The 15,826-nt window shown below is 46.5% G+C and overlaps 1 protein-coding gene across 2 annotated transcripts in view; it reads right to left on the bottom strand.

Moving 5' to 3' along the window:
- Positions 1-203: 203 nt before the first annotated feature.
- FBXO31 (F-box protein 31) overlaps positions 204-15,826 on the bottom strand; it is a 30,466-nt gene continuing 14,843 nt past the window's right edge. For both annotated transcript variants that reach the window (XM_088447983.1, XM_088447984.1), the window contains 7 exons: positions 13,987-14,063; positions 10,669-10,836; positions 8,648-8,722; positions 8,454-8,563; positions 5,231-5,384; positions 4,159-4,496; positions 204-1,698 (listed from right to left, as the gene is read on the bottom strand). In XM_088447983.1, the coding sequence (XP_088304109.1) occupies positions 1,476-1,698; positions 4,159-4,496; positions 5,231-5,384; positions 8,454-8,563; positions 8,648-8,722; positions 10,669-10,836; positions 13,987-14,063 (1,145 nt within the window). In that variant the 3' untranslated portion in view covers positions 204-1,475. The remainder of the gene's footprint in view (positions 1,699-4,158; positions 4,497-5,230; positions 5,385-8,453; positions 8,564-8,647; positions 8,723-10,668; positions 10,837-13,986; positions 14,064-15,826) is intronic.

The raw sequence follows: 15,826 nt of genomic DNA, 5'->3' as shown, positions 1-15,826 counted from the left end.
TATAATGGTAACATCCCATTTATGAACATAAGGATTGTATTATAAGTTTTGGACTAAACACACCAGGGACTGTTTATATGCGGATGGAAATATTACAAACCACATATTAGCGGAAAGGGGCATTGTTCACGCAAAGTTAATTAAGAATAAATCTCAACAATTTTGAATCTTTTTTTGTTCTTTCTTTTACAGAGAAATAAAAATAAATTAAATATTAAAAGTCCAATAAGTCTGTTTCCAAAACTATCTACAGTATACTGTATCCATCGACACTACTGAAACACTTGGCACAAAATAAAAGCAATAATGTCTCAGTTCCATTAAATTCCTAAATGATATTTAAAAAATAAAATGTGACGTATTTGTAATTTTGTATTTTAGATATATAACGATCAGCTGCATCTTCCCCTTCACCGATTATCGCGTGCCTCCTATTCCACCTAACAAAGGATTATAGCGTTAGCGATCAGCAGGGGAGCAGCGATTACAATACAAAAAAAAACAACAAAACAAAAACTAATTGATCTTCTTTAAAAGTCCATTTATCATCTATATTTTTTTTCTACTAGTAAACTGTATATTAACGTTATATTTCCTATTAGATTGTAAGCCATAAGACTTGCAAGGACTTAAGCCTTTTTTTTTTTTTTTTTATTGTCCTACATTTCTACTTCTAATGTAATTCTGCAGATAATGTTATTTTCTAAGTATAAATCATCAATAAATAATAAAATAAATATTTCCTGCCCCTCTGCCCTCTCGCTAGAGCCCTAATCCCGAGGCACAAAGATTGCAGTAGTGTATGCGTCTTTCATTATCAGGTCAGCTGCGCCATCTTGTGGCAGCACATGGTTCTGCAGGGAGTATGAAGGCAAAAATCTTTTATTTAAAAAAAAATTAAAAAAATTAAGTAATGTTTGTAGTCTGCAATTTTGTTCATCATTTATCTAATGCAATACGGGGCTGCCTGGTCTTTTGAATGGGCTGAGTTAATGACACATCACAGTCGCACAAGAATAAAAGACACTTTGATCGGGTCGCTCAAGTGTAGTTAGTGGGCAAACGCAATCACACTATCCTTCTACAGGTACGGAAATCTACATCCTTGTTCCCGCTATAGGCAGATGTACAAAAATATTTCCTGGCCCCTCAGCCCTGATCACTGCGGGTTATTAATACATAAGTTAGGCACAGCCATAAATTAATATATTTATATATTATTACGTTAGGGTGATTTTAATACATTATAAGGAGGTTTGCTTCATTCTTTTTGTTCTTGTTTTAAAAGCATCGCTTCAAATTCATAGGTTTCCTATTTTAACTTGGCAATGCGTAGCAGTATCCTCTGGTACACAAAGGCTTAAAAAGTACATGCGCTGATATGTTTGGCTCTCCCAAAGTTGCAGCATTCACTCCCAGCAAACACTGACTTGTCCAGTTCCGGTCGCCCAGCCCCCCCCACCCGAACCCACACTCTAGGTTGTCCATAATTGCATAGCTCGGAGCATCTCGTCAAAGGCCTCTAGTGATGGGGGCTGGGAGTTCTGAAACTTGTCCCGCATCCGGCTGTACAGGCTGAATGACTTCAGTTCCAGCCATATAAACCCAAATCGGTCGTCGTCAAAGAGTATAAACAGGCCGGGAGTTCTCTCTGGGCTGCTAAATCCGTGTCCGGCGATGAGGCCAGTCCCAAAAAAGCTAACAAAGTAAAAAAGGGAAAAAGTTAAGAGGGTAGATAAGATATATATAAAAAATAAACAAAACAAACAAACAAACAAACAAACAAAAAAAAAATCGCATTTTTGTTTTTTTTAAAGAAGAGGTATTAGGTAGGTCCATTCGGTGGCAATTTTGTGAATATGGACATTAGGGCCGAACAACTGAGTTAAAGATAAATCTGCAGAATTTTCTATGGCTTTCAGACTGTATGTGAGCGCCAGTAAAGTGCATGAACCAGTCAGTGTGTGAGCGCCAGTAGTGTGCAAACCATGCAGTGTGCAAACGCCAGTACAGTGGGCGAACAGTGCAGTGTGCGAGCGCTAATAGTGTGTCAAACCAGTCCGTGTGCGAGCGCCAGTGCAGTGTGCGAGCCATGCAGTGTGCAAGTGCCAGTAGTGTGCAAACCATGCAGTGTGCAAACACCAGTAGTGGGCGAGCGCCAGTACAGTGTGCGAACCATGCAGTGTGCAAGCGCCATGCAGTGTGCGAGCGCCAGTACAGTGTGCGAGCTATGCAGTGTGCGAACGCCAGTACAGTGTGTGAGCGCCAGTACAGTGTGTGAGCGTCAGTACAGTGTGTGAGCGCCAGTACAGTGTGTGAGCGCCAGTACAGTGTGTGAGTGCCAGTACAGTGTGTGAGTGCCAGTACAGTGTGTGAATGCCAGTACAGTGTGTGTGTGTCAGTACAGTGTGTGAGCGCCAGTACAGTGTGTGAGCGCCAGTACAGTGTGTGAGTGCCAGTACAGTGTGGAGCGCCAGTACAGTGTGTGAGCGCCAGTGCAGTGTGCGAGCGCCAGTGCAGTGTGCGAGCGCCAGTACAGTGTGGAGCGCCAGTACAGTGTGTGAGTGCCAGTACAGTGTGTGAGCTATGCAGTGTCAGTACAGTGTGTGAGCTATGCAGTGTCAGTACAGTGTGTGAGTGTCAGTACAGTGTGTGAGCTATGCAGTGTCAGTACAGTGTGTGAGCTATGCAGTGTCAGTACAGTGTGTGAGTGTCAGTACAATGTGTGAGCTATGCAGTGTCAGTACAGTGTGTGAGCTATGCAGTGTAAGTACAGTGTGTGAGCTATGCAGTATCAGTACAGTGTGTGAGTGTCAGTACAGTGTGTGAGCTATGCAGTGTCAGTACAGTGTGTGAGCTATGCAGTGTCAGTACAGTGTGTGAGCTATGCAGTGTCAGTACAGTGTGTGAGTGTCAGTACAGTGTGTGAGCTATGCAGTGTCAGTGAGCCAGGCAGCCCGTGAGGGGAGTAGAGAATGATAGATATGTGGCAGGAACGGGGCTGGTTGGTTAATAGCCTGGCAGCTGCATCTAGTACCATCTGCAGGCGGTGCAGTTCTTTGCTGGGAGACCGAGGTAAAGGGCGTTGCAGTAGTCTAGGCGTGATGATATAAATGCACGTATGACTTTAGGCAGATCTTCTGAGGGAGCTCAGTGCTTGATTCTGGCTATGTTCCTCAGATGAAAGAATGAGGCCGTGATTATGGCTGATACCTGATGTGTAAGTGTCAGATACCACTATCCAGGACAACACCAAGATCCGCACATGTTTAGTGTTTTGTAGTTCTGGACCCCCAAGTGTAAGTCCTGTTGGTTGGCTGCAGCCCTGTCCTGTGACCTATGATCGGTGCCTCTGTTTTATCAGGGTTCAGTCGCAGCCACCTGGCTTCATCCTCTCCTGGAGCTCAGCCGCAACCATCATTATATTATTACACAATCACTTTCTTTAATATCGTTTCACCACTTATCATGAAGTCAACGTCATTTTAATTTAAAAAATACATCATAGGAAAATAGATGCTTCATAACATTCCCAGTAAAGATGTCTGTTCGCCAGGGCCGGCTCCAGGGGTCTGAGCACCCTGCAATCCCACTCGCGCCCAAAATTAAGGGTGTAGCCTCATTACCATATGCCACGCCCCCTAAGTGACGCTATTTGGAGGCGTGTCCACAAGACACGCCTCCAAATAATGTCAGGCTGGGGATAAATCCCAGCCCTCCGTCACTGGCCGGGCTTCCCCCAGCCCTCTCCCGTCAGTGAATGGGTGCCTTGCGCATGCGCACTGCATCCATTCACACTCCGGGGGTCCCCAACCTCCCGATTTGACCACCCACGGCCGCTTCGGCCCAGGGGTGGAACAGCGGGACAGTACTGTGTCGCTTAAATCAGGATGTTGGGGAGGAGTGCGCCCTCTATGGGTGGAGCCCCTGTGCGACCGCACTGGTCGAACACCCCTAGAGCCGGCCCTGCTGGTCGCTTTAGTCAGACCCCCCAATTTGGACACCTATAGGACTGTGAAAGGTAACTGAGAACTCATTAAAGAATTTAACAGTAGAGTGATTGCAACCAAATGTAGACCAAAAAAGTAAAACATATTAGTGATGACACCAATGGTCACTTGTGAGGTCATAGATATGAGCAAATCTGCATCTCCTTACCACATCTTGCAGCTACGAGGATAATCTCCATTCCGGGCCATCACCTCCTCTGGAAGAGCGAAGGACTGGGGCTCCGGGGGCTGAGGATCCCCTCTTTCATCCGCTTCCCTCTCTGCTGGTCTCAGGACGGGCACTGATTCCTGGGGTTGGTCTGCCAGGACGTTCCCTACATCTTCGCTGGCCGCCAGCCTCTGCTCCCTGTTTATCTGCTCATGGATTTCCATAATGATCCGAGACAGCTCATCCAGATTCCGCAACTGCTCCAGGCTGGGCAGCCGCACGGGCCGAGCGAGGTCAACTTCAAGTGTGGGCTGTCCGGCTGGGACGTTGGGATCTCCCTGCAATCAAACGCAACATACTATGAATGGCTGGCAAAACAGGCAAGAGAAGGGGATGTTTAGAACATTACTGGAGAGATGGTCATACTACACAATTAGTGCAACACCTTATAATAACCTGGCCACACCACTTGGATCATTACAGGTGTAACATACTTCTGCCACATAAATCGCAGATCCTGGTGATCGGTGACCGCGTCACCCTACGATTAGGCTACGGTTATTGACGTATTAATACCTTCAACTGGGCTGACTGCAGAAAGCCTCAGAGACAGAAGTTACATGTGAAGGATGGATGTTCCGGGTAGAAATAATGGGAGGAAACTCCCCCGGACACATAAAGGACCACAACTCCCAGAACTGCCATAACAAAGCCGGTGCAGGCTACCCATTTAAAGGGACGTTACCTCTGTATTTTACGCATTTGTGCTTTATATTTGTCTAATGTCATCAAGTGCGTCTATGCAGCGATCAACTACATCAGCTCTTGAAGCAGAGGAACCTCAGTCAATTTACGTTAAGACAATAAGCGCCTTCACTCACGACGCATGACAATATGTGCGTTTCTGTGGTGCCCCTGCGCTTGCGGTGTTGGGCAGGGGCGTAGTTAAGATTACCACCACAAGGCTGGACACCCCCGACAGCTGCGAACCTTTACTATCGCTATGACTCTGGTAGACTGACATTGGGGGTCTCTGCTCTTGTACGGGAGGGAAACACAATGAAACGCTCACCGTTATTTTCGTTGCCTTGGCAGTCGTGCCGTGGAAACTCAACATGACAATCTCCAGACCATGGCTGCCGTAAGTGCCCTTAAAGAAACCAGGTTTCAGCAAGTCGTCAGGCTGGCTGGGGGGGTGATATATGCGGCGGTAGGTAAGGCAGTTACTATGGAGGGGGAGAAGAACAGCGATTAGTTGAAGCTGGATAAGATAAGTGTTACAGCAGCTACTAAACATAGGTACCACTAATAGCTAAAAGGGCCCCTGACACATGAAGAACTGTAGCTCTCTATGCCATCCTACTGAGACAGTACTCCAGGTGCCCCCGTGTCTGATGTATTGTTCATTAAAGACCACTCGTCACCTACACACTGTGGGATCAGCCATAGTGTGGGCAGTACCCTGGCCTCAAGACTTCGTTCAATCCAATGACCCGGCAGAAGATCAGCCTAACAGATTTGGCGATTCTGTATAAGGAACGGACAGCGGTAAAATTGGGCGGCCGATACACATTATGCGATCCGGTGCCCGACCGCCCGATACGTTGGGCAACAGCTCCATTCACCTGCCTGGTGTCGGCAGCTGTGTCATTCCATCGGCCCTACATGCAGGCCGACAGAACGACCCCAGCGGACAACCTGCGGAAACCCGCATGGTCGTCCATAGTGGGTATACATCTGCCGACGTGGATGATATGTCGGCTCAATCCGCCGGATCGGACGTCATATCGTCTAATGTGTAGCCACCTAAGGAAAGTAATGTCTGTTGCTCTTAGATTGGTTTTACACTTTTTACTGTATTATATTTCGAGTCACTTTGAAGGAACAAAACGCTGTTAATCAATCGGTTGTTCATTTTACCCTGATATTGGCCCTCATTCAGAGCCGGACGCTATTTGCGGTCGTTCGTTTAAAAACAAGGGGTGGCTATTCAAATGATCCGTACGCACATTGCAGTCTGTTCACACCTCTAAGTCTGAACGAACGAGCAAAACATACGCTCGTTTATTTGTTAAAAACGCCCCTTGGCCGCACGCATCCTACGTCATGTCCGCTATTTATTAGATTAATCGAGTACATCGACCAGCGTATGAACTGCTCGCTATTCTTGTGGTTGGTGTTTGCTACCACAAATTTGCGTGCAGTTCTGGCTATAAAATAACCCAGTGACGTGGTCAATGACGCTGCTGTTTTAAATATACACACCCATAAAACGCCCGTTTTGACCTTTAAGCACGCCTGCGTTCGGATCTCCACTCCCCATTTTCAAGCACCTTCCCCTGTTACCACCCACATACGCCTCATTCTGTCACTCAAAATAGCAGGCACTCGCTATATAGCGTACAAAGGATTTTCGGCCGCACTGACTGGTTCGCGCATGAGTACTAAAAACCGTACGCATGCGCAGATGTGCAAACATCGCTCGGAACGAGCGTACTGCCGCTAACGAGCGGCTCTGAATGAGGGCCATTGTCTGTTATCTCCACAATTCATAGAGATAGCAAGTTCCCATTTCTGCAAATCCAGTAACATTAACCCTTTAAACGTTATGTCGCAACAGAACCCTAGTGACGCCTTATAGATAAGAGATTATTATAATAATAGGAATATGTGCGTTTGTACCTAGCTGTTGTCCGGATATAGGCAGTGAATGGAATATGGTTATTTACTAACATGCAGGGAATTGTATACTTTGTCATGTATTCGTTACGCAAGATATTTCATAAATGTATCACACATAAACATGGCGCAGCTCGCCAACCAGAGATCACCGCTATATGAATATTTAGCGCAGATTATAATGTCAGATACCGGGAGGTTTTGGAGCTGACAAGCAACCACTTAAATAGAAATCTGACCATTACGCCATTTGTAAGGAGACAGATTACATCACTAGCACAGGGGTTCCCTTCCGGCATTGGTGAATTAATCATCTGCTGTGTCTACAGATCAATGACATCCGATATCAGACATTAGTATAGTGAGGCCTATGTACTACATAAATAAATAATAGGTACCTGTATACAACAGGCCGTCTGGCGCATCCATTTGCAGAGAGTTACTCTATTTAAATGCTACTCAGCTGGGTGGAGCTTCTCTTATTCTGCATTACTCTGACAAGGGAGTAAAGGTGCGTACCCATGGACCAATATATCGTTACGATATGAGCGATAACGTTCAACGATATATATCGTTCATTTTTTTTTATCAGTGAACAAGCAACGATGCGCGTTCGTGGATGAACGATAACGATATCTAGGATCATACGTACATGCAGGCCAATCTGGACGATTTTGTTAACTGTGCCTGTTCAGAGATGTGGCAGGATGACTTTACTGAACGATATCTTTGAAAGATCTTTAAATGATCTTTGAACGATATATATGAAAGATATTTTTGAAAGATATCTTTAAAGTCGGTGGTACAGCTTAATGCTGCATACACCGGGATGATTTTCCTGAACGATAATGATATTGTTGAACGATATATCGTTCATTTTGAGGCAGTGAACGATCGACTAACGATGCGCATTCCTGCATGGACGATAACGATATCTTTCATCGTCCATGCATGCAGGCCAACTTGGACGCTATCATCAATTTTCCCTGGTCAGACATGTGGCAGGATGACTCACTGAAAGATATCTTTCGAGTCATCGGTGGTACAGATCGTACCGTGCGTATGCACCTTAAGGTTGGGTACACACGTAAAGATTTTCTGTCCAACCATCCAACTAGTTGATTGGTTGGAATGAAAATCTGGTAACGTATGGAAGTAACTGATGATCAGCAATTTGCTCCTAAATGCCAGAAAACAGATGAAAATGGCGTCAGACGAGTTTGTTAAATGTTTGATCTAAACAATTTGTTCAAATAACAGTTTTTGTCCATTTTCCGGCGTTTGGGAGCAAATTGCTGATTGTCATTTGCTTTTATTCCTTACCAGGTTTTCATTCCAACCAATCAACTAGTTGGATGGTTGGACAGAAAATCTTTACGTGTGTAGCAGCTTTAGGGAGTAACTAACTTACAGTCTTCTAGGTAACAGGTGCTCTGTGCAGGATGGTGCATACAATCACACGCAGTGATCTCACTACACGTATGACGGGAAATAACTTGCTGTGATCTAGTCTAGTGCATTTGAGCAAACTTCTATCATTACGAGAACAGTCATATAGAGCGGAACAGAAACGTTATCTCCGTGTAGCCGACTTCTCTGCCGTCTTCCCGACTTACTCGTATTGGCAGATATAGATGAATTTCATCAGGATTAACTCCTGCATGTGTTCATGGAAAATATCGTCCAGCGTTCGTCCCAGATCGTCCCGCAGCCATGTCCGGAATTCCTGCATTCAGAGCAGAAGACCCTTATTACATTAGCAGGGAGGGGCGAGTGTGAAGCAGCCTCTGGCATCGGAGATGACTCCTACCTCCTGCCTCCCTCCGGACATGCGGTGGTAATCCGTCTGCAGGCATTTCGTACAGAACTGGCCCTTCTTCTCCATCTGCAAGGACATCGGGAATTAGTAAGCATGGGAACGCCTCACCCGGGCAATGACGTAATACGTGATTTATGTCCAGACGGATGAGACTAAACATTAGGAGCGCTGTCCCCGGATGACTGACACTAATGTCTACATTCCACCCCGGATTAATCACCGTCTTGTCTGCAATGATGGAACTTTCTTTGTTCTCACCGGTAACTACTGTACGGTTGTATAGTCTATAAATAAACTCTTTATATGCAGATTTTTATTAAAACATTTTAAGGTCAGCACCGGGGGGGGGATTTCCAAAAAACAAACAAGTGTATGAATTTAATTATAGTGAGAAGGTTTGTCTCACATTGCACTAAGGGCTCGATTCAGACCCGCTCGCTAGATGCGGTCGCACGTTAGATGCGTATGCAAATTTCGTCAAGGAAAGCGAGCGCACGGCAAAGCATTAGCACGCCCACTATGTCTTGGCGTGCGAACGCTCTGTGTATGCAGACGCCCACCAGCCTGTCTTAAGACGCCCACTTGCACACGTCATCTCCAGGAAGTGTATGCAACCATCGGTACATTGAATACCATCGGAAGCGAACGCAGCGCTGAGGTTGACCATACTCTCCCGCAAGCACTGCGAGCGCTTCAGTGTGTAATTCAGCCGTGTGACGTGTACTATGACGCTGCATCTTAATTATGCACGCCTCTGAAACGGCGTTAAGACGCTCAGGCACGCATGCGCAGAATGCAAACAATCGGCTGGCTGCGTGCGAAAGCATCCTAGCGAGCGGGTCTGAATCAGGTCCTAGATACATTGTACATCCAAAACAACATAGAGTATACTGAATATTTAATTTATTATCAGGCACGCCCCCGGAACGCCCACCAAAGGGGGCGTGCTGTCAATCAACATCGACAGCACGCCCCCTTTGGTGCGAGACCCGGAGCGATGGAAAGTCCTTCGCTCGCCGGGTCTCGCGCATGCGCACGACGGAGCTCCCTGCATGCGCAGTGGGGAACATCGACCCACTTGCGAGCGTACTGCCGCTCGCGAGTGGGTCTGAATGACCCCCTAAGTTCCTTGTCTAGCACAGCTAAGCTATGGTGGCAGAAATATGGGTTTATGGGCCTGATTCAGACCCGCTCGCGAGCGCTGAGCGCTTGCAAGCGGGTCGATGTTGGTTGGCCCAGTGCGCATGCGCACGATGGAGGCGGCTCCGTCGTGCGCATGCGCGAGATCCGGATAGCGACGGGCAAGCCGTCGTTCCGGGTCTCGCTACAAAGGGGGCGTGCTGTCGATGGTGAGTGACAGCACGCCCCCTTTGGTGGGCGTGCCGGGGGCGTGACTGCCCAGACGGAGGCGTTCCCATGGGAACGCCTAACGTCTAGGGCCGGCCCCACTGACATCAAAAGTGATGTCAGTGGGAGTGCTCTCGGCTCTGATAGAGCCGAAAGCCCTCCAGGGCTTGCGGCAACGAGACCCTACCACAAGGGTCTCGTCGCAAGCCCGATGGTCACGATGGTTTTGACCATCGCGACCATCTTCCTGGCCGCTCGCTATAGCTGTGGGTGGATGAAGGACGATCTGCAGACTGGTCGGCGGCTATAACAGGATGACGGTCTGCAGACTGGTCGGCGGCTATGACAGGATGACGGTCTGCAGACTGGTCGGCGGCTATGACAGGATGACGGTCTGCAGACTGGTCGGCGACTATGACAGGATGACGATCTGCAGACTGGTCGGCGACTATGACAGGATGACGGTCTGCAGACTGGTCGGGGGCTATCACAGGATGCTCCACGAATAAAGTGAATGGTTTATTTTAGACATCGGCTTGCAGGACATTGCTCGGCAGAGACGGCTTTGGGTTTGTTTGGCGAGGAAGTGATTGGTGGTAGTGTTACTATGCGTGAGTGGTATTGGTAAAACTACGCTGCCACTTATCCTAACTGAGCCTCCGTACCTGTATCTGGCCGCTGTGAGGGCCCTTTGGCCCATACATGCATTCTACGGTGGCGGATTTCTTCTCCATAAGGTGGATACGGAACACGGGCTTCAGCCTCATTGGCTCATCGACGTGAGGATCGTGAGGAGGTAGGTACATCCAGCCAATAATGAAGAAGCCATCTACCTGCACAAGAGAGGGAGACAGGACATGTAGTAATATTCCGTTCCTTATCCTCAGTGGCTACAGGCCATGTAATCCCATGGTGCCCGCTGACCAACACATACAGTAAGGACAAGAGGAGCCTAAACCTCGGCACCGATGCGGAGATCCCACCACCACTGGGGCTGAGCACGATCGCAGTGGCCGATCTCCGCTGCATCCATTCTGGCACCTCTGGGGGCTGTTACCATGGCGGCCAGATGATCGGACACAGAGGCCAATAGCGGCAATAATCTTCCAACCGCACTTACCAGCATGGTGCAGAATGCTCCCGGCCATTTTTGATGGGTGGATTATTGGGTTTTGTGGCCATTTAGTGCCCGCACAATGCAGTTAGCCAGACAGTGGCAACGAGTGTGCCGGCATTGTAAACCATTAATGACTTTTCAGTAACGTGGCGCAAGTTGTTCCAGCAGACGGCTATGTAGTCACTGTGTCGACATTCAGAATGTTGACACCATGGTAATTCAGGGTGCAGATATTGTCAAAATGTCAAGATTGAACATGTCGATATTTTCAGAATGTTGACAGCCTGAATGTCGACACATAATATGAGAGTGAGGCTGAAAATTAGGTTTAGCGTAAAATACCACTGTCATCCGCCAAACGTGATCCCCGCAGGATGCTATATAGGGAGACTTTAATTCTGCACTATGCTATGTAACAATGCCATTTTCATTCATATTTTGGCACGGCTTTGGCCGTACAGCTGGATTATACAATAGTTTATGTGTCCTATGAATAATTGTCAGCAATCAGCAATTACTACTGAAGTGTAGTCTAATATTCAGCTGTTCAGCGTCCATTTTGCTTAACGACAGAAACCAATGAAGCGCATCACAGCTGTGTGTACAGGGAAAGATGGCGACACTTGGTAACGTCCTGCGCAGAGACATTAGAGTGGCTCATTGCTATGAGCTTTATTTGCAATTAGTCTTTTATGGTCACTGAAAAAATAAAATATCTGCTTCCTCTAAAGGAGAAATCAGACGCCCAAAATTATTCAGGTTACATGATTCCTATTATTATTATAATCCTAATAATACCTTATTCCCACCCCCACCTCTAATAGCCAGTAACCCTTCATTCACTCTTCTGTAACGTTGCCCCCTGCTTATTAGTAATGATGGGCAGTGACCAGTAAGCTCATTATAGGACACAGGTTCATTGTAACATTTCCACCACTTAATTTGGATTATGCCAACATAAAACACAACAGCTCCTCTACAATACACAGTACAACAATGATCACAGACATTTTATAAATAGATAAGATACATGGATAAAGCACGACGCTTGGGGGCTAAACTGAAGCTGGAATAGTGACCTGGGGGCAGCGAGATCAGAGCAATGCTGAACGGGTTTCGGACTCTTATGATACAGAACCCTCAGCGCTATTTTAGAGGCCTCCTGGCAGCAGTAACATCCTCCATTACTCAGCAGCCTGGTCCTGCGTCTCAGAGGTAATGTACTGTGCAGCTAATAGGTGCAATATTAGATCATTCCACTCTGCAATTACTGGACACATTATTCAAGCTGAATAAGCCTAAAGTACTACATTATGGCAGAGTCACCTACATGATACTCTGCATTCTCATTCCCCAAAGAAACCAAAGGGCAGCGTGGAGCCTGCGCGGGAAGGATCCTCTGCCGCAGTCACCTGCAAAATGCAGCTGTTGCTGTTGTCAATGTCTGGTAGCACTTTGGGCCCTATTCTCAGTTCTACATAAGTCCGCTGCATGGACGCATCTCGCAATTCTCAACGGACTGCGCGTGTGTCGTATAACACATAGGGGTCTATTTACTAAGCACTGTTAGGAGACAGAGTGAAAAGTGATAAGGTGCCAGCCAATCAGCTCCCAACTGTCATCTCACAGGCTGTGTTTGATACATGACAGTTGGGAGCTGATTGGCTGGCACCAATAGCGGGATATCCTGACTTCAGATGGATCTCTTGACCCTAAAGGTGCCCACACACATACCGATGTCCTCACGATACGATTTTATGGCCAATTTACTCAGGAACTTTCACGGGAGCTCCCTTGCCGTCGTGAATGGAGTTAAAAATGTCCAATCTGACTAAAGATCCATCTTGCAGCCAATGCATTGTATCCCAGATTGGCTAATCTGCCCTACAGCACGGCAGATCAGAAGATGCGATGTACGACGAGCGGGGACGCGCATCGGCATCGTGCTCGTGAGCATAAACTCACGATTTGTACTTTTTTTTTACCCGATTCGTTGTCACGATTCGTCGAAATTGGCCAAATCGTGTAAAATGTCGCTATGTGTGTGGGCACCTTTAGATAGGCCTGGGGCACATGTACACCTACAGTGATAATGACTACTTCCACTAGCGGATGGATTGGGACGGAGTCGCCGTAGTGATGCATTCAACCGCGAATACAGGCGGGGATACGGATTTATTTCCAAGCACGAAAGGCGGACGAACTGCGTGCAGCGTGCTACTCTGAATCAGCACATTTGGGGCTTGGATGTATGTTTTACTTCAGGCAAAATGCACTTATCCGCGAATAGCAACCGGAAAGGCGCAATACACGTCACAATACCAATAGACTGAACAAATATCCATATGAAGACAACATTTGAAATCACTAGGAAACGTGAGAGACGGCTTTCTCAGCTCACAAAATGGCTGCCATGGGCTAGCCAATGAAATTGCTACATGGGTGCTAATTATCCATCAGGTGCCTGTAGCATGAACTGATTGGGGAAACTAATGGAAGAGATAATGTCGTCCTACTTGCAGGTTCCAGTTTATAAGCCCTCTTCTCCTTGGCTGAGGTATTCTAGGACCTACAGACAAACTAACCTCATTGTTAAAGATTTCTAATATAATTTAACTTAAGTAGTATAGAAATATTTCCTGCATATTTTATGGTAGTATCTGTTCATTATGTTCATCTTCTATAGATCTGTGCTAATTCCCTCATACAGTATTTATAATCTTTGTTTTTTATTAATCTCCTACCTCTATTAAATTCTAAGTGCAATGAGACAGAAAGAAACAAATCACTCTCACCCAGTGTTCTAACATCACTTCCCCATGGCGGGTGACAAGGTCGCCCATGTAGGAGAGGGCAGATTACTCACCACTACATTGAGAAGTCCTCCGTAGGGGCCGAGGTCTGGCTGCCACAGTCCCAGGATGTCCCGATATTGGTGTAGCACTAAGCAGGGAGACAGAGAAGGCCCTGGTGATAACATCACACACAGACAACCATCCCCCAACACACATAATAATAATAACCCATCACACTACTACTACACACAGGGGCTCACTTAGCGTTACCAGCAAATCCAGCTCCTGGGGACACAATTTGCACATGAGAGAGACATTGTATGGTGCAGGGTGGGAAATATAACATGCACAACCTGAAAACTGATTTACTGTGCTGAGGGGGGTCCGGGCCTAGGCCAGCGCTAACATGCAGTGTAATAACTGAGCCGGCCAGTACGTGTGGGCATCGTGCAAGAGACTTCAGATTTGCCCTGCATTCACCCCAGTATAGGGCGGCGTGGTTTAGTCAGCTTCACGTTCTGCACCTGGGCAAAATTTGTGTGCAACTCTAAATCAGCCCCGTAGTGTAAAGTTCAGGCATGCGTTATCCTGCCCCCTAGTGGAGAGAGCAGGTCAGGACACTGCATAAATAAAAACATTTGTATTAATAATCATTAGTAGTGACACTCACACAGACAAACACATCACTCAGAGACCGAAGACTAATTCCCTCATGTATGAGATCATTATAACATTGATCAGAGATATCCCGGATATAGGCAGGGACACTCATTACCTAATTGGTTCACTTCTGTGCAACCCCACGATGGGTAAATTATCATCAGAAGGGTACAAGACTTGGCTTGTTTCATATAATAATTGCGTTTCAGATTATAATTGTTAATTATGCGTAGAATGTAGAATTGTTGATCAAAACATCAAACATGGGGGTTTATTCCATATAATCGGGAAAAGCTACAATACAACATAATCTTATTTTAATGTATCAATGTCAGATATAGAGGATTTCCCCGACTTCACATGGAATCAATTCGCAAACATCTATACTAAACCTGCCATGTTTTCTTTTTTAAACTCCCACAAATGTCACTCACAAGTCACCACCATATGGTCTTAGTCTACGTGTTGCATATAATAAATACAATGAGAGACATTTATATAAACATCACTTAGTAAATATTATTCAGAAACTGTATTATAATATTTTCTCAACATTCGATGGTTGCGCTAATACAGGAAGCGCGGAGACCCCTATGATGGAGAAAAGTAGCCGACTAAGGGCCTGATTCAGAGCCGGACGCAATTAGCGCTCGCTCGTCCAGAAAATAGGGGTGGATATTCAAATGAACCGTTCGCTCTTTGCGGTCTGTTCACACCTCTAGGTCTGAACGAGTGAACAAAACTTGCGGTCGTTTTTTGGGAAACTACGCCCCCTGGCTGCTCGCATCCTACGTCATGTCCGCTATTTATTAGATTAATCGAGTACATCGACCAGCGTATGAACTGCTCGCTATTCTTGTGGTCGGTTTTTCCTACTACAATTTTATGAGCAGTTCTGACTATAAATAACCCAGTGACGTGGTCAGTGACGCTGCTGTATTAATTATGCACACCCATAAAACGCCCGTTTTGACCTTTAAGCACGCCTGCGATCGGATCTCCACTCCCCGTTTTCAAGCACCTTCCCCCGTTACAACCCACATACGCCTCCTCCTGTCACTCAAATTATCAGGCATTCGCTATTTTGCGAGCACATGAATTTCGACCGCACTGACTGGTTCGCCCATGCGTATAACGATCCGTACGCATGCGCAGTTGGGCAAACATCGCTCGGAGCGAACGAGCGGCCGCTTACGAGTGGCTCTGAATCAGGCCCTAATAGTGTCTGTGATTATATCGCTCCATCAGAGG

This window comes from Taudactylus pleione, unplaced genomic scaffold (genome assembly GCF_031769625.1).
Source record: "Taudactylus pleione unplaced genomic scaffold, aTauple2 ptg000447l, whole genome shotgun sequence".
NCBI lineage: Eukaryota > Metazoa > Chordata > Amphibia > Anura > Myobatrachidae > Taudactylus > Taudactylus pleione.
Note: the sequence above shows the minus strand (reverse complement) of the source record. Positions and strands in the feature narration are given on the sequence as shown.